Here is a 24161-nt window from a genome sequence, read left to right on the forward strand (position 1 = left end):
AGTACCTTTTGATCCTGTAATAGGGTTCAGCAGATACATGTACATCAAGACTGGCCACCTGAGTTCAATCCCCAGGGTGTACGTAGTGGATGGAGAGAACTGACTTCCAACTGACTGTCCTCTGACTTTCATGCATGTGCTATAAAAGAACATGCACACACACACACACACACACACACACACACACACACACGTGCACACACAAATAAGGGAGGGATAGAGTAAATAAACAAATTTTAAGAAGTTTTTAAGTTTGATACATCAGACATATCCATTACTATCAACATTTGAATCATGATTCTTTCCTGGGGTGTTATTAGTTAGGTTGAAGGAGGGTTGTTCAGGTTTTGTTTATTGTTTTGTGTTTTGAGACAAGATTTTTTGTGTTTGTGTCACCTTGGCTGTCTTAGCTGTCCTAAAACTCCCTCTGTAGACCAAGCTAGCCTCAGACTCACAGAGATCTGCTGGCTTCTGCCTCCTCAGTGCTGAGATTAAAGGCCTGTGGCACCACTGCCAAGTAACTATTTAATTTTTAAAGATCACTACTAACAATTTTACTGTACTATTAAACACTTTTATCATATTATCTTCTTAAAAGTGATAAGAGAAATACACAGAAAAACTCTTGAGAAAAATTTAATCTCAATTTAACATGCACATATGTTTTTTTAACTTTATTTAACCATAAACTCATGACATGGAAATCTTTTATGATTAAAAGATTATAGAAAAATCATCTTATTTAAGAAATAGTATGTGATCAAGGCTTGCTTACTAAAAAAAAAATCACTTAATTTTTTCTTTATACATATTTAAATTTTATTATTAAAAATGTTCATCTAACCCAACTATTCCCTAGATTCAAGATCATGGCTTGTCTTATGTTCGAGGCTGTGCATTTCATCATGTGTTCTCCCCAGCAATTGGTGTGTTTGGGACTGATGGGGTGGACATAGATGACAACATCATCTACTTTACAGTAGGAGAAGGTAACATGATAATGTTGTAGTTCACATTCTCTGAGGCAATCTTACAGTGAAATCTATGACAAGGCTATTTAGTTAACCTTTCAGTGAGGTGGAAGTGGTCTGTTTGTGCTATCCAATAAAATAATCACTGAGCCACATGTGGCTAATGAACTTCTGAATTGTGGCTTGTGCAACTGTGGAGCTGAATTTATATTTTAATTGTACTTAATTAAATTTAATTTCCATTCAAATAGCCACCTGTGGCTATACTATCAAACAGTATAGACCTGAACCTAACATGAGTTATCCAATCACTCATCTTTTCAATTACTATGACTTAGGCTGAAAAGAAGCTTCAGTGGTTAAAAGCATTTGTTGCTCTTTCAGAGAACCCTTGGATTCCTAGAACCAACTTGATAGCTCACAACCATCTGGATCCAAAAGATATGATACACTCCTCTGACTTCTGCAGGCACCAGACAAATATGTGGTGCAAATCCATACATACAGGCAAAACACTCACAAACATAAAAACAAGTAATCTAAATTTTTTAATTACTATGACTCTATGATACATTTTAAATGTGTTTATTATTATTGTGAAAGTTAGAGGACAATTTTATAAAGTCTGTTTACTCTTCCTATTAATATGTGGGTTCCAAGAATGGAACTTAAGTAGCTAGGCTTTGAGGTAAGCAACTTTACCCACTGAACTACTGAGTGTGCAGAATTGCTGTGACTTTTAGGATATTCCTCGCTTGTCAATCATAAAGATTATCCACAAGTAAGGTCACTTTAATTAAAAATTATGTACAATTTGAATATATTTTTTCATTTCTACCATATGAAGTATACTACAAAGTCATTTGTGTACACAGATGTTATACATATATTAAAATCTGAGATGAAGCCTAAAAGGCAACTAATTTAAAAGTATCTAGAAGATTCTAATTTAGCTAGTCTTTTGTAAGAGGAAGTTCACTACCAAAGGGATCACGGGACCCTTTCAAGTTTCGTACTAGAAGAAAAATAATTTTGCAGAAACAATGAAAGCCATCATCCATAGTATCAATTACAAAATGTACATGTCTTTTGCTGTCTTTTTTAACAAAATAAACAGGTATAAGAATATGGGGGGATGCCAACAGAGTACGTGGAAATTTGGTCACCCTTTCAGTTTGGCCAGGAACCTACCAGAACAGAAAAGACTTGAGTTCGACACTTTGGCATGCAGCAATTGAGGTAGGGAGAACAGCTTCATAATTTTGAATACTTACAACATAAACATAAATTCTGTGAAAGTTGTAACTCTTCCTTAGATATTGATGATCTGATAAAGCAAAGTAGTTGAAGAAGTTAATGAACTTTTTTTTAAAAAATGGCTAATTATAAGACTAGAGTTTTAACTTAGTGGTACCGAACTAGCATATAAAGCACAGAGTACAATTTCAAGCAACTCAAAGGAAAAACATAATGTGCTTACATTTGTAATATGTATTTGAATGGTATGAGTTACCATAATTAAAGCAAAATAATAAGTATTTCCCCAAATACTTATCCTGCTTGCATAAGAGTGTATTAGACTAACCCTTAGCATTTTATTTGTTACTGTGCCAGATAAACAGAGGGACCAATACAGTCTTACAAAATAATGTAGTCGCTGGATTTGGAAGAGTAGGATACCGCATTGATGGTGAACCATGCTCAAGTGAGTTCTTTCACATAGAATTGCCAAAATGATTGAAAGACTTGTCCACGTCATGAAAATGAGTGATTATTCTTTGTCATTTTGATATGTAGTATCGCCTCCTTTTAAAGCCTAACACAAGGGACATGAATTCAAAGCCATCCAGTCTAACAGATAGATCCACTTGATGTGTGTGTGGTGTGTATGTGTGTGTGTTTGTGTGTGTGTGTGTGAGAGAGAGGGGGGGGTGGAGAGAGAGAGAGAGAGAGACAGACAGACAGACAGACAGACAGACACTGGGGATGGATTCAGAATCTTGTGAACCCTGGGCAAGTGCTCTATCACTGAGTTATGCCTGCAACCCTCAGGTCCAGTTTTAAGAAAACTTTTTCTTTCCTATTGTTATTATCCCCAAATTCCAATGGCTGCTTCAATTCTCGATTCAGTGGGTATTAGTAGAGTGAGACCCTTGTCCCACTGCCACTTTATCCAAACCAGCATCTCTACATATGTAGATAGATGCCTCTGGGGATACGACACTGTATTCCCTCCTGATTTAGAACAAATACCCAATAATTATATTTTAAAAGCTCATGCATGAAAATTCCAAAAAACACACTCTGCAATTTTCACGAATGCTTCCCTGCATTCATGAAAATCAAGAACTAATCAAATGCTTCCTATTTGGATGAGCTTGAAAGGACTCGGGAAGGCTTACATATTTCTGGTTAAAAATGGCCCTTGCATAAGAGATCTGACAACGTCTACTAACATCAGGTGCCCATTTACTTGGAGTACCGATTTCTGGAAACATAGCTAATAATTGCCTTTCCATGTGAACATGGCTTGTAAAGAGCTCTGCCTAAATCTCCTGGAGAAGGCCCTCTCTCTTCTAGTGCCTCTGTATTCTCACAGAACCAAACTAGATTCTACCCTGTCCTGGGATGTCGGTTCGAGGACCTGTGGACCACCATTCCCAAATATCTGCAGTCCCCAGGAGCGTCTGGGTACACAGGAGACTGGGAACTACAGCATCCGTCCCAGACCTCACTGTGTCTCACCTTGGAAAACAGTAGCTGGGACCCCCATCACAGACTGTGTTGTGCCTCCTTTGAGCTGCTTGCTGGTTGCGCTCCACACTCGGGTACCCCAGCAGCTAGGCAGGCATGCAGCCCTACAAGCCATCTTGTGTTCTTTAACAGTTAGATATGTAGAAAAAACACAAACATTGGAACATAAGCAACTTTGAAAAATAAGCTGAAAATGATGAAGAAATGCTAAGGATATTTGCAAGTGATGAGTGTGCAAGGTGCTGAAAAATAGACATTTTTTGGTTATTGTGAAGGAAAGAAAATGAAAATGAGTATGGTATTTGAATTTATATAAACAAATTTTGTACTAAACAAACAAAGAAAATTTATGGACAGTATAAGCAAGGGAGTGATGTGATTTGACATTCATTATTACATAATTTTATAGTTCCTTTATGTTTTAAGGATGTACATAAATTATTGCCAGATCATAAAGGAAAATAAAAATTGGAAAATTAGATTAGAGGTTAAAACACTTGACACACAAGCATGAGTACCAGAGTTCAGATTCCCAATATCCACAGAGAGGGGGTGCTTTAAGAAAGATAGTTATCTAGTCTGTCAAAATTAGCAAGCTGTGCACTCAAGTGACAGATAGCCAGTGTCACCCACTGACCTCCACACACATATGCTCCCAGGCACACATACATCCACCCACACACATGGAAATGTTCACACCCAAGCACACACACATGCACAAAAGAGACAGGGAGGAAAAAGAGAGATAGACGCACAGAGGGGTGCAAGTTTCTGCTTCAATCTAAAGAAACTTAAAGAATAATTTTAAAATAGGCCTTTATCTGAAAATTGTGTATTCCATTTAGTGTTCCTTTTGTTTCATGAAGTTCAGCTCCTCTGCTAGATACTTTAGTTAATGAGTTATTTATACTTAAGATTGTAGAAATCATTTTTATCTATTAAAGAACAATTTGATTCAAGCCTATTTTTCCTTGCCCAAGATATATTGTGAAGAGCTAAACAACTATATCAAAAGACTTAACTAATTTCTGATATGTGGACTAATTAGAGATTTAAGTCTCCAACCACTTCAAGCAGCATTTCTTTGACATGTTAAAAAAAACATAAATCTATAATTTTTCTGAAACTTCTATAAACTTTTTCTTAAATTTTTAAAGAAATTTTATAAACTTTTTTCTATAGCTTTTTTATAAATTCAAAAATATTATCTTTGGATTTAAATATTTACTAATAAGATATAATGATATATAAATATATACACTGATTGTTGGTATACTAAATGAGAATGTTTCTAAGTCTACAATCATCTCTTCTAGGGGTTTCTGGTTCCTAGCCCCTCACAACTGTTTTTAACTCCAGTTTCAGAGCATCTGCTACCTTCTTCTGGCTTCTGTGGACACCAGGCACACAAGTGATATATAGATACACATTCATGGAAAACAACCACATACAAAACAAAAATTTCAGATGACAGGAATCTTCAAAACTTAAAAAGTTTTTTTAATATATTTATAGCAATAGAAATATAAAATACCAAAAATGACAAGGGACTTAAGTTCCTAGAATGTTTGTCAGTTTTTCCAGTCCTTCCCAGGGATGTACTAAAGTCCAGGCAAAGGGGCTATCTCTTCCAAAGAGTTTCATTATGTAGAAACAAAAAAATGTGAACAGATTCTTTTGGGAAACAAATTCAAGCCAATCCCAGAAAGACCAGAAATAAAAGGTAAAATTCAAAGCATTAGGAATAAGGCAGTGAATGGAAGATAGGAGGAATCAGATATGGGCAGACCTTAATGAGCCAGCATAACTACATGCAAGTTAGGGAGGACGCTGCTTGGGGGCATATTGTTTTACAAATATAGTTAGGCCATTGATCCAATTTTGACTTAACTAACACTTCCATTAAAATCTTTAATTATATAGTATATCAATAGTAAACATAGTGCTTTTGTAATTGAGAGAATTTATAAGCTATCTTGTTTGCTTTATTTAGTTTGATTTTATGATAACTGAATTAGAGATTAAAACTGTTTACATGTGTGGAACCTGGGATTTTCAGAGATAAAAGAGCTGTCCCAAGGATCAATCTAAAATACATTTAAGGAACAATATCTCTGAATTTGGTGATGTATGAGGCAGACATGTCTTCTATTCTGAAGCTAATCTTCAGGAGAGAAGAAAAATTTATAAAATATCAAGTGTTAAAATTTTATTTCTAAAGGAAGTGGATTAAAGTGTTATTTTGAATGAAGTGTTCAGTAACAACCTTTTAATAAATTGACTCTTAAAAATGATGTGTTCAAAAAGGGCAAGCAGTAAGAAAGAGATGAGGATGGGGGTGAATTTTATACAATGTAAATTACTATATTTTAAGCTTACACTTGTCTTCATCTAAACTTCCTTAACTGGTAGTGATGATTAAACCTATAAAACACTCCTTGTAATACTGTCTCTGGTTCCTATTTCCTTCAAGGCCAGGCTAATTCCATGGAAAACTGGTTTAACAATGAAGCCCATGGAGGTTTGTATGGCATCTACATGAACCAGGATGGCCTTCCTGGTTGTTCTCTTATTCAAGGATTTACTATTTGGACATGCTGGGACTATGGAATTTATTTTCAGGTAAATGTGATGGAAAAATCATGATGGCTTGTTTTCTCTTATGCTTGTTCTTAGCACTACATAAACTAAGTCTTGCATTTTAGACCACGGAGAGCGTGCATATCTATAACGTGACGCTGGTGAACAACGGGATGAGCATCTTTTCAATGGTCTACATGCCACCTTCTGTGTCCCACAAAATTTCCAGCAAAACAGTAAAAATTAAGGTAAGAAATGAATGCAGAGAAATGGTGACAATGAGGATAGTAAAGCTGTTAAATGTCTAATTAGAATAATGTCCTTGGTGTCTCTTTGAGATCTTGTGGTCACCCTTTCTCCTTACCTACCCTGCCTTCTGTCCTCACCTCCTTTTGTCAACACAATCTGTGGTAGTTCAGTGCGATTTCATCTTCTCCACCAAGGTTTTTCTAAGAACACTACCTTCACTTTTTTTTTATTGATGGAAATGTCAGTGTTTCTATATCGCAGAATTAGCATATTTCATTTAATCTAATTATTTGGATGTTAGACATCCTTCCTGCTTTCATACCATCAATCTCAAAGTTTTCTTCATCGATCTTTGTTTAATAAATAGTCTACTTCTAAATTTTTAGTTTGCTTTTTCTTACCATATAGTTCAGTATTGTTACATTTTTCTTTTAGGAAGAGTGAGTATTAATACTGTCTTCTCTGGCTATTTTTGGTAGAACTCATTAATTGTTGGAAGCAGCCCTGAGTTTAACTGTTCTGACGTCTTAACTAATGACAGTCCTGATGTAGAACTCACCTCTGCACATCGAAGTTCTAGGCCCCCGTCAGGTAAAAATTGGGAATCTCAGTGTTGATTTTGATGTGTCTGCATATGTAATTTCTGTTAATTTATTTCTTGTTACTAAAAGGTGGGAGAAGTGGGATTTGCTGGCCAACATTTGCTTCAGCTCATAACATGGCACCTCGGAAGCCTCATGCCGGGATCATGAGTTACAATGCAATCAGTGGCCTTTTGCATGTCTCAGGCAAGTTTACAAAGTCCTTCACAAATCTACTCAGTGTTCATAGGCATCTGTAAAGCACCTACTAATTAATAATGCTTCATTAGTGGTAGAATGTATCTAAGTTGATTTTTATAGTAATCTGCTGAGTATGATCTAACTTGACAATAAAAGAAGTCTTACTTCAAATTACACATCAAGAATGGCTCCCTAGTGAAGTAAATACATGTAGGTGTGTGCTATACTTGTGTAAAGGGGATGTATGTGGACCTGGAGGAGGGCACATGTGAGGCAAGAGCAGGATGTTTCCCAGCCTCTGTCATTCACTGTCTTATTGCTTTGAGATATGAAAACTCACTGTTTCTGCTAAGCAGCTGACTAGCAGGTTCACAAGACCTGTTTATCTTTGACCCAACAAGACATGAACAGCCATGCATGGCCATTTGCATGTATTATAAGGATTCAAACTGAGGTTTTCATGCTTGCAGACCAACCATTTGTACCCCTGAGCCATCTCCCTAGATCTCTATTTTTTTAAATAAATTATTCTACTTAATTATATCTCAAATGCTCCCCCCTCCCAGTGGAATGGATCTCAAGTTGGGCTGATCACTCATCAGCCATTACTTCAGTCTCTCTATTTTTTATTCCTTCATTTCTTTTGGACAGGAGCAATTTTGGGTGGAAACTTTTTTAGATTGGTTGGGGTCCCCATCCCTCCCTGGGAGTCCTGTTTGGTTACTGGAGGTGGTCTCTTCAGGTTTCATATCCCCACTGTAGGGCATTTCAGCTAAGGTTACCCACATTGAGTCCTGTGAGCCTCCCTCATCCCAGGTCTCTGAGACTTCCATTCATTCTCCTGAACCTCTGGGCTTCTCTCCTGTCTCTCCCAATACCTGATCCTGTCCCTATGCCCCTTCCCCCTCTCAGAACTAAGTACCTCCCTCCCTCCTTCCCTCTGTCTCCCATTTGTTTTCTTTTCTAAGTAGGATTTAAGTATCTTCATTTGGGCCTTCCTTCTTGTTTAACTTCTTTGGGTCTGCAGGGGGTATCATAGGTATTCTGTAGTTTTGAACTAACATGTACTTATCAGCAAGTACATCCATACATTTCATTTGGGGTCTGGGTTACTTCACACAGGATATTTTCTAGTTCTATCCACTTGCCTACAAAATTCATGATGTCCCTGATTTTAAAAGCTGAATAGTATTGCATTGTGTAAATGAACCACATTTTCTGTATCCATTCTTTGGTTGAGAGACATTTGTGTTGCTTCCAGTTTCTGGCTATTACAAATAAGGCTGCTATGAACAAAGTAAAATACTTGTCCTTGTTGTATGGTAGAGCATCTTTTGATCCCAGGAGCAGTAATTACAGCTGGGTCTTCAGGGTAGAACTATTTCTAGTTTTCAGAGAAACCACCAGACTTATTTCCAGAGTAGTTGTACAAGTTTCTTATCCCACCAGCTATGGAAGAGTGTTCCCTTTTCTCCACATCATCACCAAAATGTGTCACCTGAGTTTTTTATCTTAGTCAATCTCATTGGTTTAAGGTGGAGCCTCAGGGTCGATTGATTTGGATTTCCTTGATGACTTAGGATGTTGAACATTTCTTTAAATACTTCTTGGTCATTTGAGATTCCTCTGTTGAGAATTCTTTTAGCTCTATTCTCCATGTTTTAATTGTATTTTTGGATTCTTTGGAGTCTAACTCCTTGAGTTCATTATATATTTTGTATATTAGGCCTTTCTTGGATGTAGGGTTAGTGAAGATCTTTTGCCAATCTGTAGATTGCTGTTTTGTCCTATTGACAGTGTCCTTTGCCTTACAGAGGTTTTTTTGTTTTTTGTTTTTTGGTTTTTTTTGTTTTGTTTTGTTTCATGAGGTCCCATTTATCAATTGTTGATCAATTGTAGAGCCTAAGCCATTGTGTTTTGTTCAGGAACTTGTTTCCTGTACCAATGCTTTCAAGGATATTCCCCATTATCTCTTCTATTAAATTCCGAGTATCCAGTTTTATGTCGAGGTCCTTGATCCACTTAGACTTGAGCTTTGTGCTAGATGATAATAATGGTCCAATTTGCATTATTCTATTTGCAGATTGTCAGTTAGACCAGCACTGTTTGTTGAAGGTGCATTCTTTTTTCCCATTGTATGGTTTTTGGCTTCTTTGTCAAAAAATCAAGTGTCCATAGGTGGGTGGGTTTATTTCTGGGTCTTTGATTCTATTCCACTGATCTACATCTCTGTTTCCATACCAACACCATGGGGCTTTATCACTATTTCTTTGTAGTACACCTTGAGGTCAGGGATTATGACTCCTCCAAAAGTTCTCTTGCTGTTTTGACTATCCTAGGTTTTATTGTTTTGTTCTGTTTTGTTTTGTTTTTACATATGAAGTTGAGAATTACTCTTTCCATGTCTGTGAAGAATTGTGTTGGATGGGAATTGCATTGAATCTGTAGATTACTGTTGCTCAGATGGCCATTTGTACTATGTTGATTCTACTAATCCATGAGCATGGGAGATCTTTCCATCTTCTGATACCTTCTTCAAATTCTTTCTTCAGAGACTTTTGAAGTTCTTGTCACACAGTTCTTTTCCTTGGTTGGTTGAAGTTACACCAAGTTATTTAATTTTATTTGTGGCTATTGTGAAGGGTGTTGTTTACGTAATTTCTTTCTTAGCCCATTTATCATTTGTATAAAAGAGGGCTACAGATTTGTTTGAGTTCACCCCATATTTTCCTAGGGGTCTTTCTTATCTCTGTTTGGTTAAGTCTGGCTACACCTGTATCAGCAATAATGAGGAGTGTCTAATTTTTATGGCAAGGGAGCCCATATGTGTTCATGAAAAAAATCTTTAAAAATCATACAGCTATGAATGGTTTGCAGTCCGCACTTACAGGAGGAGATGGAGTTGAACTTACTGGCCTAATAAAGATCTAGGAAAGACACATTCAGTGTCTGCCACTGCATTTTATTTCTACACATCTATGATATTATTCTTTCAAAGAATTTCTTAAGACAAAATATACTTTTTAAGGCTAGTAGAAAAACTTACTTAAGGATTTTGGAAATAGCCTTTGCATTATTAGATTTTTAAGTGTGATTTTTAAAAATGTCTTTTATGTAACCCACAGAGTATATAATGTAAACAAAGAGGCCAAAATGAAAACAATGCACCAGTTAGTTCTTGCTACATTACAAATTATCCTAAAACCTTACAGTTTTGAACAATTTATCAGTTCACAATCAGTGGATTTGCAATCGGGACTTTGTTAAAATGAGTCATTCTTTAGCTCTTGTTCCCTGGGTTTTTTCATTGTCTACCAGTTTATAGGAATGTATGCATGCTGGGTAGGTAAAAATGGCCTTACTTCCTTCTTTAGAATTTGATGCCTCTTTACTATTGTTGGACACTAGCTATGGTGATGGGAATGATTGAACCACATGTGTTCTATGCTTACTTACCCATTGAAAGTTATGGAATTCCAAGAAACATCAAGATGCTAGCCTTAATATGAAAGCATTCTCCACATGTATTCTTGTGCCACAATTAATATTGTCTGTCCTATTATTTAAACAAAGTGTCACACCAAATTGAAAGAAAGTGTGAGAGAGGATTACCCGGATACTGAATTCCAGTATTCTACCATAAATAATGGAAGGTGCTTTTACCATACCAACCTAGAACTCCATGTTCGTGGCAGTGAGCAAGAATGTGTTGGGTAAAGTAATTCTGGCCTTAAATCTTTCTTCAGAGAAGTATAATTATTTTTCTATTATTTATGTTTTAGATTCAACATTTGTTGGATTTAAGGATGTTTGTTCAGGAGAAACTAATGTGATATTCATTACTAATCCTTTAAATGAAGACTTACAGCATCCAATCCATGTGAAGAATGTCCAACTCATTGACACTATTGAACAATCCAAAGTATTCATACATAGACCTGATATAAGGTATCATTATGAAAACATTATTTTCTCTATTAACTTTCTGCTCTATGTGCCATGTTAAACATCTGAGGAAGGGTTACTACATTAAAACAACTGCTACTATCTAGAGAGAAGTAGTATTCATGAATATTTGGACTTTAAATTTTAGCATCCTCAGTTGTTTTAAAAACTGACCTTTACTGAATGTATTCTCACATTATTTTTTTCATACATCATAAGTAACATTTTTACTAAAGGCAAAGTTCAGGGAGGCAGGTTTCATCTGCTTTCCATATGAATGTTTCTTCACCAATCATCATAAAGATGTAAGGAGTTGGATATATTTTCCAGTGTGAGAGATTATATTTAACTTCCTATACTGACAGTTTGACCTTTGGACCTTCCCAGGTTTAAAAATAAATTTGTAAGGATGTTAAAAAAAAAAAAAGATGTAAGGTGTTGCCGTATCATGTCTTTTCGTTAAGTTTTGTTACTTGTTATTTTCCAAATATTCTATCATGGTCACTCCAAAAATGTGCTTGGGAACTATACATCAGTTATTCTAATTACAAAGATTGCAATTATATAGAAATTTGGACCTGAAATCTTTTCTGATCAGTTAGTATCAAGATATTTCCAGAAAATTATTCCATAGATTTGAGGTTATAGAGTAATATTGTCAATTCTTGATAGGGCTTTATAACATATAGAACAGGAATTTAGATGTAAGACAATATTCAAGAAAAGACATTTTCTGTCAGAAGTACATGGCCAGCTTTTAAAACAACAATGCTCTATAACTGTATAGGCATCTTCCCAGAGAAATAGTGTCCTGTAAGTAGCTCAACTTCATATGACTTGATGTGGATAAACAGTGCAACATTCACTTATTTGACTTTGTTTATTTTGGTAATTTTCTTCAACAGTGTCACTTCCCATTAAACAATTTGCATCTACTTATTTAGTGGGGATTGAAGTCTCAGATTTCATGTATAATTTTAATGTCTAGGTCATAAAGATTGGATTGTAATTTTACTTACCATTTTTTTAGCTTTATTTCTAGTGGATATTGTTGGTATTCTCCAGTTCTTCCTTGCCAAACAGTGCACTCAACGTTTAAAAGCTCCAAGTGTTGGTTAATAACAGACATTGGCCCCCTCTTTCACAATTGTAACTATAAAAATCATTACACATTGTTATTATCACTCTTACAATAAAGGGAAAATAATTGACTGATTCTGGAGAATCACCTTGAGGTAGTAAGATCTCTGCCATGTAATTCACTTTCCAAGACTTTTCCTGAGTTCAGAATGAAGCTTATCTGAAAACATTAGGCATGCTCTGCGTTCCTTCTCTCCCTCAGAAGAACAGAAGGAAGGTGTCCTTCTGTTGCGGGAAATATTTTAAAAAGAGATCCAGCTCGTTCCCGTGCTTGTGCCTGCCTCTCTCTGCCCCAGTGGTCTGGCCCACCTTCTCTTATCTCGAGGTGACTTTCCACCCAGAGCCACCCAGCTCATTAGGTTCCCACTGGCAGATCATTACCATGCCAGGCCCATGCTTCAAATCCCCCACAGCCTTTGTGGTGCACCTCAGGCAGACCCATGCTTTGCCACTGTACCTTTCTCTCTTTAGCCCAGATGAGCTGCTGTGTGAAGGACAATACAACACAGACTTAGTTCAGAAACAATGGTAACTCAATCTCTGGGCACAACAACTAAAACCTAATCTTGTAAACCTATTTTTTTATTAGATATTAAATTTGATTCCTCCTGTAGCAAATTCTTGCAGATGCGTCATGATACCGAGAAACTCTAGCTGCTACATCTTACCCTTATGCTATCCCCTTTCCAGAGGGACCTAATTCTCTCCTGCTTCCTCTCTTCCTCCATCCAACCTGGAAGTCCCGCCTACATGCCCAGTGATTGGATCCTTTATTCTCTAGGGGATTGGTTCATAAGAAACCACCTGAGCACATGACTCATTCCTTATTCCAGACAGCCTCTCTCGGGAGTGCAGAATTAACATAAAATACAAGCATCACAGAGTCATCCACAACATCCTTCCATAATTTACACACACAAAAAAAAATTCTACCTTTTTAGGCTCTTGGGAACCTGAGTGACAATAGAGGACACAGTTTGAGGGTTCCTGACTACTTTTCTTACAGATTTGTTTTACACTACACACACTTGTATATAAAGAACATATGATATACTCAAATATTTATTGAAATTCTCCTGTGTGTGTATTATAGAGACAATTTATATTTGTCCCATCATAAAAAAAAAAATCAGAGATATTTTGGGTCTGTTTCACATAACAGACCCAAGCTTTCTACTACTATATTCTTGCTAGAGCTCAGGGATGAAATAGATTTATTCATTGTATATATCATAGCAACTCTAAATACACACTAGATCTGGATGTGTTATACATTGCATATTTAGCAGCCTTTCTTTATTATATCTAAGGACAGTCAATTAAAACTACAAGTAATTAAAAATGAAACCAATATATCATTTTAGGTTGAACAGTGTGAGTCATTACAATATAGTTACCTAAAGAATAGTTACCAGTATACACCGGAAGGATCACAGTCCAAGTTTATCTGTGTGTACATAGACAAGAATCTATAAGAATACATATCAGCCTTCAACTAGCCAAGAGTCTAAGATAACAAATAGGAAGATGAAATAAGCAACTATTATTAAATATTCATGTTGTTTTAATAGTAAGTAGTAGTTTATCATTTGTAAGAAAATTAACAGACTACCTGGCCAACATAGAGATTTCCATCCTGTTGAAACAGAATAGACATCCATCTGCTGTATATAGAAATAAATGTTAGTATATTGTGAATAATATACAAAAATCAAATCTATAATTATATAAAATATGGAATAACAGCATGGAGTTCTAAGTATATATTCCACATGTAGAACTTGTCATTTTGAAATGTTAATAAATCCATAATAATGAAGCAAATAAGCACCTATGCTAATTGCATAGGCCACTTTGTTCTACTAGAAATTCTTTCTGAAATAAGATTTAATCAGTGACCTTAGCCATTCATTGTGCCCTTTCTTCCCAGTAAAGTGAACCCATCTGATTGTGTGGACATGGTTTGTGATGCCAAGAGAAAATCTTTTCTTAGAGACCTGGATGGTTCCTTTCTGGGGAATTCTGGGTCAGTGATCCCTCAAGCTGAGTATGAGTGGGATGGAAACAGCCAACTGGGAATTGGAGACTACAGAATTCCAAAGGCGATGCTCACATACTTGAATGGAAGTAGAATTCCTGTAACTGAGAAAGCACCTCATAAAGGTATGTTAGATTTTATTTGATTATTAAACCTCAAGTTTGTGAAACAAAACGCATTTTTTTCAAGAATTGAGTGATGAACTAATAACTTGTAGGTTCTGTTAATTGATCTTATATACAAGATAAAGATAATAGAAAGAAATTTTGCAGAGATATCCTATCATTTTTAAAATACTACTATACATATTTCTAGGGATTATTAGAGATGCAACCTGTAAATACATCCCAGAGTGGCAGAGCTATCAGTGTTCTGGAATGGAATATGCAATGATGGTACTGGAAAGCCTGGATTCTGACACAGAGACACGAAGACTATCCCCAGTGGCTATCATGAGCAATGGTTATGTTGATCTCATTAATGGTAAGTGATCAATGTAAATAGACCTGAGTTAGTCAAATCACTTATTAAATGGATAGAAGTATGTGAAAATTTACTTACATTTGAATCTAGCAAATATAAAGACTTCTTTGTCCACCATATTTAAGAATTATCTACGTGCTATGGTGAGATTTGACTCTTTAGTAGTTCTTCATCCAGGATTGTCAATTTAATTCATGTTGAGTATTTGAAAGAAGAAGAAGAGGAGGAGATGAAGAGGAATAGACAAAGACAAGGGAACGGAGAAGGAAGGAATGCTGTTCCTATAATGATTGTCACACTTTTGTCGATAAGGATGCATAGATATTTTGAAGAAAAAGATTGGCTTAAACATCTTCAAAAATATACTTTGCCTTATATGAGTTAAAAGAAAGCTTGATGATATGTAATATGTAAGAAGGGTGTTGAGGGCCTCTCATCTTTATTCTATGGATCTTTGGACATACTTTGCAACTAATAGCAGTTGTTTATATAAATATACAGCTTATGATTTTGACTTTTGAGAATAATTTGTAGAGGTTCTGTGTCTAGGCTTCTCCCATTCTGGCCCTAGATATCTGAAGTTTAAATAGGAAGAAATGGTACCCATAGAGATACAGATAGACTTTGGAGACCAAGAATTTTTCAATTAATAGAATTAATTTCTATAAGGTATCAAAATCACAGGGCAGGGATTCATTGTACATCTCTGCACAGTGCTGGGGCTCAAATGTTACTCTCTCATCAAGCTTAGCACTGAAAAGGCACAGAACTTGAACCACACAGATTTCCATGCCTTGGCTATGAAGAAACATGGTGTCAAAAACAGTGTACTTAGTGGCCATTCTCTTAGTAAATCCACTTATTTAAAACCTGTGAAAGAGCCCAAAGGTACTAAGTAAGAAAGATTTGAAAGTCCCACAATGTTCTCCTTCTCCCTACTTAGTCTCAGGAGCCAACAATCAGTGTCAAATACTGCCATTTAGAAAAATGACAAAAGAACTTGGTGAATAATGATGGTGTAGAAGAGAAGTTTTCACATTGCTCTGATGTGGGGATGGAGAGATTTAGGTATATTAATTTTTACATTTACCTGTTCTGAAAGGAAGTATAAGTTTTCTATTTCCTAAAGTGACACACCATTTCTCTTATAAATGAGTTTAGATTTAAGTGTTGATTAATTTTTAAAAGTGTTAAGTAGATAGCACTAGTGAAAAATCATGAACATATTATGAAAATCATGTAGGCTTTGGGAAAATTACTCACAATAAAATTACTGAATATCACTAAAATTTCCTTTTAAATCTTAATGCTAAATTTTATTTCTTTTAAATATATGGCTTTTTGACTTTACAATTTTTTTATACACAGATGTTTCTGCATGTTTGTTTTTAAAACCCATAAAGAAGATATATTTAAAGTGTGATTTATACTTTATGTGCTAAGGGATGTATATTCTCCTTGATATTTAGAAGTTAATGTTGATTTAAAATTTGATTGACATGCAGTTATAAATACTAATAAATTTCAAAGTGAGCCAGACAATTCAGCAAACGTAATGAAGAAATAAATCAGGGGATTTTTGTCAGTTGGCTTTCATTTTTATATTGAAATAGAGAAATTTGCTATGAAAGATATGCTGTACTCATTCTGAAAATGTCTAGACTCAACTAGAAAACCATCTGCTATGTCTTAGCTTTTTAGCGTGTCTGCTTGATGGTAGAATGTGCTCAGATGATTTTAGTTTGTTAATTATATTAACTCTCCAGTAGTGCCTTATCAACTAACAGAAATGTACTGTTACTATTACTATAAGAAAAGAATAAAGACTTGATTCAAACAAACCTGTTAGCTGGCCCTTATGCTGCAGGCTGCTGAGTATCTGGTTACAGAGTGAGTACAAGACTAAACTGGACAATTTAGTGAAACTCTGCCTCAAAATAAAACCTATGTTAAGGGTTAATAAACAGGTAGCATGCATGAGCCCTTAGGTTCAATCTCCACAGCTCTCCCAAGTCAAATGTGTTGGGGAAATTATAGGTTGACCAACAAACAAATAAACAATGGCCAAAAACAATTGATGAGTCTTCTTCAGGAATACAAATGTCCATTCTTTGTTAGTCAGCTCCATCTTAATAAATGTATGCTAGCAGATTTCTTACAAACAACCTCAGCAAACTGGTGAGTCTTGAAAATATTACACTAGTGAATCTATAACATAAATCCTAGCTGACATATTGTTATTCCTTTAACCCCAATAAGTATGAAAGTAAGAATAATAGGAGCAAGTTGATTCCCTGTCTTCCATCTTAGCCAAAATTTAGGAACCAGCTTAGAAGTCTGGGTAGATGGCAGGTAAATAATAAGTTTAAATGCTGAGTTTCTGAAACTTTAAAGGTATCTGAACCCTTGCAATTTACTTCAAATATGAGTCTTCATATTTTGTGGGGGAAAAAAAACAGCATTCTTTAAGTAGGAACATGAACTTTATTTTGCATGGATTTAGGCCCACAGGACCATGGCTGGTGTGCGGGGTATACATGCCAAAGAAGACTGTCTCTGTTCCATGGCATAGTGGCTCTGAACAAAAAGTATGAGGTTTACTTTACCGGGACCAGTCCTCAGAATCTTCGGCTGATGTTGCTTAATGTTGAACATAATAAGGTGAACCTAGATAGAAATAATGCCTTAAAGGTTGTCATAATTAGCTTCATACCACTAGCGACTAACTCTTTTTCCAGCCTTTTCTAATGTTGTCATCCTACCAGCTCATTTTTAAAAGATCCATTAATGTATTAATCTGGACAGGTTTTCTCTGTGAAAGAACGTGTACATACTGAACACTTCCAATACATGCTGATTCCTGTACTCCATATATGATGGTTGACAGTGATATCTATGATAGCATGACTAGCTAGCAAGCCTGAATTTTGATATTAAAACTGTGTATTACTTAAAATTATAGATTTGCTTTTCTTATTCTTACATGTGGCTATTATGCACGTACATGCCAGAAATATGCCTTTGGGATTGATTTCAGTGTTCCCAGCATATTATTTTCAATTATCTTTGATAATATCAAATCTTTGCTATAAGTAAAATTCAGCTGGGAGCATTAAATTTATTCAGACTGTCAGAGGAAACAAGCATAGTGTTTAAGAGTAGTCCCATAATTCAGACTTTGGTTTCTACGTGTATGAGACTTCAAAGAGCTAGAATGTTAGGTACAGGACGACCTCTGACCAGGTCAAGCAGATAGCAGAGGAACAATGAGAGATTTCCTTTCTTCCTTCCTCCCTCCCTTCTTTCCTTCTTTTCTTCCTTCCTTCCTGGGTGATAACACTTTCATCCTTTTACTTGGGCTTTTTCCCCCCTCACTCTGTTGTATTCCTTATACAATTCAACTGTAAATCCAGATGATTTTTCAAACAGAGGACTTCTTACTGCCTTTCATTGAAAAAATATTATCATTTCCCTAGAATGAAGCAACCACCCACCAACTCTTCTTCCTGGGTCTACTCTTGCCCTCCACTCATCTTCCCTCATCAGCCAGAGAGGAAATGTTAGGAGTCTCCTCTGGCAAAGACCAGATCAGGTCCTTTTTCTACCTTTCATTATCTCTACAATCATCTCTGTGAATCAGAGCCTTCACAATGACCTAAAAGACCCTAAGGGAACCTTCCAGGTTTCAACTGAGTTTTATCAGTCTTCCAACCAACGTTTTGTGAGATAGTTTTCAACACTGCAAGTTTCATTTTGATTCAAAAGTCTCTTTTGTAATTTTTATCTTTAAAAAGAACCCTTTCTTCTGCTTAGTGTGTGATTCCTCTAATAATTTTTCTTACATTACACTCTTCTACTGGGACTTATCACTTAGTGGTTAATTTATTATGTCTACATTAATTGGTTAGATGCAAGCGTATTTTTAATCTTTTTCCAATATTTTCCAAAAGTTCACAAATACTGATTTCAGTATCTTCTAAAAGGTGTACATAGTTGGAGCACAATTTTTAGAAACTAAATTCTAAATAGTCTGTTAAATTGTTCTAATAAAAACATACAAATATTTGTTTTTAACAGGCAGTTCTAGTAGGAATTTTTTTTTCCACACTTCAGCGTCTGGATGTCTATGTGAACAATTCCTTGGTCTGTCCCAAAAATACAGCATGGAATGCCCAAAAGAAACACTGTGAACTTGAAAGGCATCTGAGCACAGGTATTTCTTCAGGACAGCACACATTGTGTTTACATACTTGCTTACCTGCAAACATTTTTTGCAGTATTTCATTATGACATTATTTCCTTAGATATTGATGAATAAAGAAGAAAGTATGTTTTTATCTCCACTTAACAAAAACTAAGCTGTAATCATTTATGGAATGCTTTGAAAGATCTTTACTAGTGGTATTCTTTCCCTCCCTGTGCATGAAGATAAGAGATTCTGGAATGAATATGTTTATTACTAAATGACAAAGTTTTCCTTCTATGTGCATGGAATTTAACTATTCTTGTGCTCAAAAGAAATTTTGCTTGTAATGTTTACATACCCCTTGCTTTATTTCTGTTCTACAGAGGTTAATGCCTGAGTTAATTCTAGATATCAGAAATATGATCAAGAAAGCTAGCATAACATCAACATTATTTATTAAATATTACATAATGGACTTGATTTAAATGTAATAAATGAAAAGGTTACATTTATCTACATGGTGGTATTTATAAACCAAGAATTATCCCTGTCCATTTATTGAACAAAATGGGTTGTGTTAGGGTTAGGGTTAGGAGTTAGGGTTTGGGTTAGGGATAAGGTTAGAGTTAGAATTTTTTATTCAACAAAATTCTAATACTGTTGACAGCTGACACCGTGTTCCACGAATGAACTTAGATCATTTATCTCTGTGTTCCATGAGCTTGACCCATCATTGCACAAATATTAACAGCAAAATAGAAGCTAGATCTTGAAGTATGAGTATGTGGTCAATATTCTTCGCCATTTGTCAAACAAGTCTTGTTTTTGCTGCTAAAAAATAGTCAAAATTTCCAGACATTCTCACACATCTGATACTGGGCTCTAGGTACTTTGCTTATAAATGGCTACTTATCAGCAGTAACAAGCATCTGAGTAAACTAAGATGGGGACGATGATGCCATATGTCAAGGCTTCTGCTTTGGTCTCCTCAGACCCCCTGTAACAAAATCCTCTGAGCTTAAACAGCTCAAGTTTCTTTCCCTTTATGAAACAGCACAATTTGTTTATTTAATTTAATTTTCTTTCCTTTCTTCCTTTTTTTTCAAGTTTGGTTTGGTTTGTTTGTTTGTTTGTTTTGTGACATGGTTTTTCTGTGTATCCCTGCATATGCTGAAACTTGCTCTGTAGATCTGGCTGTCCTTGAACTGCCAGCCTCTGCCTCCTGAGTATTGGGATTAAGATATAAAGCACTACGCTGGCATTTTTTTTTCTCACAATCCTAGTCAATAGTCAGATTCAGATGAGAGAATGTTTTCCTAAACTGTAGAGGTTTCTTGCTGTGTTTTCACTCTGTGTGAGAGCCAGTTCTTTGGCCTCTTTCCCTTAATGGTTCTACTTCCATAATGAAGTCTTCACTCACTTATGTAAGCGTAATTTTCCTCCAGAGAGCTCCACTTGCAAATACCTTCAAACAGAGAATTAAGGCTTCAAGACAGGAGACTTGGGAGGGTATAATTCCATTCATAGCAGTCTCAAAGCCAGAACAGACAAGCAAGGACTTGAAAACATTGCCTAGCTCTTGAACATGTGCCCTTGATGGTTCTACTGCATTGCCTCTTTATAACCTAACCTTCTAAATACAAATGATGGCATCTACTTACAGCTCAGGCTCAGTGTTCACACAGAGTTAACTCTTTTTAAAGCAACATATGTGGTATGAAGCACTATTATTCCAAGTTAGGAAAATAAAAGTTATTAGAATCAACAGAATTTAACATCGAGACAACGGGGTTGGAAAACAATAGCACAGATACCTTTTCAGAGATTAACAAGACTGTGACTATGTGTTATCAGATTGTTTTTGAAGCTCAAACCAACGGGGCTCACATACAATCATTTCTCCAGCCAAAAATTAAAATTTAGCATTGTTTTAGCATGAATTCTTTAAAGCTTTAGCACATTGAATGCACAACGTCCTTGTGTTACAAGCCTCTCTGTATTTGAAGCTTACCTGAAATGCTCTAGTATCTTGATCACTAAGGAACTTCATTATTCTAATAATATGAAAAAGTTAACCAAGACAGATGGCACAGACATCATTAATAGGAGTATGAACTCATGTCCACTTTGTAACACAGAGCACATTCTTTAGCTTCACACAGTGAACTACACTCAGGAGCTGTGTGATCTCTTCTACCGCTACGATGCATGTCAGCCTTTGGGGCTTAAAACTCAAGATTTGTTACTTCTTAATTCTGTTGATATTTTCACACACACACACTGGCCTCAGTTTCACAAAATCCAGTTTTCAAGTAGAAATTGTTTGGTTAATCAGAGATTTTTACAAGCTAGCATATAATCCCATTTTATTGGGTTAAAATTCCTCTGAGATGTTTTAAAGGATCTTTCATTTTTATTACATGCCTTCTGTCCTTAGTAAAAATAGAAATATTAAATTATAAGTGCTCTTTTAAGCATCGGCATCTAGTACTGCAGAAATTAGAAGGCCATTAAATTTATACTTTTAAATTACCAAATTTCTTCACCTGTGGTTTTAAAACTTAGAATGTATAGATAGCATTCTATGAGTAGAGACTTACAATTAATTTGATTTCTCATTTACATTGTGACTATAGCTATTTTTTTAGAAATAAATCTTATATAAAATGGCTATTAATGGCATCATTTAAAAGACTATAGCTTTGCAAATCAGTTTTATAAGTACTTTGTTTTAATGTGCATGCTTTGTTATGAAAATTATAAAATTGAGCTTTTTGTAGTTCAAACAAATATTAACCACTGTGTGGCCTTTATGCTAACAGAAATATATTTAAATGTGCTATTTTGGCCTTTATTCTTTTGTAGAACAATTCCTTCCTAACTTGGGTTCCACTGTCCCTGGTGAAAACTACTTTGATAGAACCTACCAGATGCTGTACCTTTTCCTGAAAGGAACTACACCTGTGGAGGTCCACACTGCTACTGTCATCTTTGTATCTTTCCACCTGCCGGTTATGACAGCAGATGAGTTTTTTAGCTCACACAACCTGGTTAGAAATCTTGCCTTGTTCCTAAAAATACCAAGTGACAAAATCCGTGTCAGCAGAATAATAGGAGCAAGTCTGAGAAAGAAGCGATCCACAGGACACATAATGGAATTTGAGATTGGGGCTGCTCCCACTCAGTTCTTGAGCAATTCTACCACAGGTATGGGTATCAGATTTTGTGATAAAGAAATGTCATTGTAAAGTCATAAATAAACCTACTATGGCCTGGTTAGCCAGCACTCAGGAAATCCTACTACCCCTATATCTGGAACCCTAAGGGACTACAAATCATTTTACTTCCCTACTTCTATAATAATAAGTTGTTGAGAAATTACGAAGGAGTTGCATATTAATACATTATACAGAAAGACTTGACTTAATAGGAAGTGACTTCATTGTTTATTGATAAAGGGTGAAAATAGTCAGTCAATTAGAAGAGAAATCTGTCAATGGAACTCTGTTGCTTAGAACAGAGAAAAACCTAGGCTTATGCTGCTGCAATGCCTTCTACGATGTTGTCTGCCTGGAGTCATAGATGACCTTCTTCAGCTCTGTACCTCCTTGGACTTATACGGTGAGTGCTATGGTTTCAGTGTGACTTACTTACTTGGTTCCACTTACCTGAAGATTTAGTCTAGGAAGTGCAGTAGGCCCATTGTGCAGAGGTAGATTATTCACCCTTTTGTGGCAATACCAGATAAACCCTGGTAAATATAAGATACAGGTCTGAGCTCATGGAGCATAGGACCATAAGGAAAAGCAAGCTGATATGTTTTCAAAGGACAGACTGGGGTAGGGTCTCAAGTTTCAAGGAAAGTCCTTCAACATGTTCTGGAATGGATGAATCACAGAAAGGTATGGTGAAGCAAAAAGAAAGATGCCCACTTAATAATACAGCTTTCACATACTGTCAGGGTGTCTAGGATGTACACATAGCACTCACCCAGGGGTCAGGCACACTAAAAAAAAGGAGAGAGATAGCATAAGTGCTGAGGAGACCTCTGCGTGGGCAGAGTCCTCGGGTCAGGAATAAGAAGCTATCATGTCAAGACCTTCAGTGTTGAAATGGCAGTCAACAAAAATGTAAGAACCCACTAGCTGTACCACAGAGGTTAGACCTGCCACTGTGCTGAGAACCAGTGAGCATAAAGGGACAGGAGACATGGGATGATGCACCTTGGTACTTCTACCATAGACCATAGAAGAACTCACATTAGGAGATCTTCTTGGAGAAGAGGGCTGGAAAGAGATAGGATCGAGGGAGGAATCTTTAACACTCACCCTTTATCCCAGAGTTTGAGTCACATAAGTAAGCTTTCAAACTGACCTGAACATTCTGAGTGTGGGTTCCAATGCGTCATGCAGGCTCACTGGCCAATGTTGCAGACTACACTCAGCTTTCTGGTTTGTCCTTGATGGAAGAAACTCAGTGATTTCTTCCCGAAGGCGTGGCTCAAGACATGGAAGGTGTCAGAGTCTTTTTAAGTTACAGTGTCTTAAAAACATCCTGGCTACAGTGGTTATTTAAAAAAACCACACTGACTGCAATGTGTAGAATAATGTAGAAGGTGGCAAGCTAGTTTTAAATCTATTTTCATAGCCACTAATTTTGGCTAGGATTTTGACAGTAAGGACAAAGAGAGCTGAAAACTAGCTTATGATTGATATGGTAAAAAAGTGAAGAAATCAAGAAAAAGAATCAGACTCTGTCAAAAGGAGTATGGAGGTACCAGTGCATAAAGTAGAAATCCTTGTGGGGGTGTAGTAGGCTTAAGAAGAAGTCTCAGGTCTGCCATGAAAGGAAAAGAGAATGGAAAGTGTGCGTAGTCTGAAAAACAACCTTCAAAATTGCCAGATGTCTAAAGAAGGTAAGGGGTTGTTAGGAACCTGACTACTTTAGCAAGTTATTAATGCGCATACTAATAATTGGGTGGATGCTTATTATACCTAAGTTCTAAAAATATTCTATTCTGAAAAAGTAATGTG

General features: G+C 36.0%; 1 protein-coding gene across 8 annotated transcripts in view; it reads left to right on the forward strand.

Annotated features, from left to right (window-relative positions):
* Positions 1-24161, forward strand: part of Pkhd1l1 (polycystic kidney and hepatic disease 1-like 1) — a 143981-nt gene that overhangs the window by 109978 nt on the left and 9842 nt on the right. For 7 of the 8 annotated variants that reach the window (XR_383993.4, XR_875261.3, XR_875262.3 and 4 more), the window contains 13 exons: positions 860-989; positions 2089-2210; positions 2586-2676; positions 6199-6347; positions 6431-6553; positions 7034-7145; positions 7226-7342; positions 11119-11284; positions 14352-14584; positions 14775-14942; positions 17446-17603; positions 19020-19155; positions 21994-22335. Coding sequence is in view for 2 of the 8 variants with exons in the window: in NM_138674.3 (NP_619615.2) it covers positions 860-989; positions 2089-2210; positions 2586-2676; positions 6199-6347; positions 6431-6553; positions 7034-7145; positions 7226-7342; positions 11119-11284; positions 14352-14584; positions 14775-14942; positions 17446-17603; positions 19020-19155; positions 21994-22335 (2047 nt within the window). In the remaining 6 variants the exon portion in view is untranslated. Of the gene's footprint in view, positions 1-859; positions 990-1355; positions 2058-2088; positions 2211-2585; positions 2677-6198; positions 6348-6430; positions 6554-7033; positions 7146-7225; positions 7343-11118; positions 11285-14351; positions 14585-14774; positions 14943-17445; positions 17604-19019; positions 19156-21993; positions 22336-24161 lie in introns of those variants that run through there. The other variant, XM_011245522.3, reaches the window with a different exon arrangement.

This window comes from Mus musculus, chromosome 15 (assembly GCF_000001635.26).
Source record: "Mus musculus strain C57BL/6J chromosome 15, GRCm38.p6 C57BL/6J".
Taxonomy (NCBI): Eukaryota; Metazoa; Chordata; class Mammalia; order Rodentia; family Muridae; genus Mus; species Mus musculus.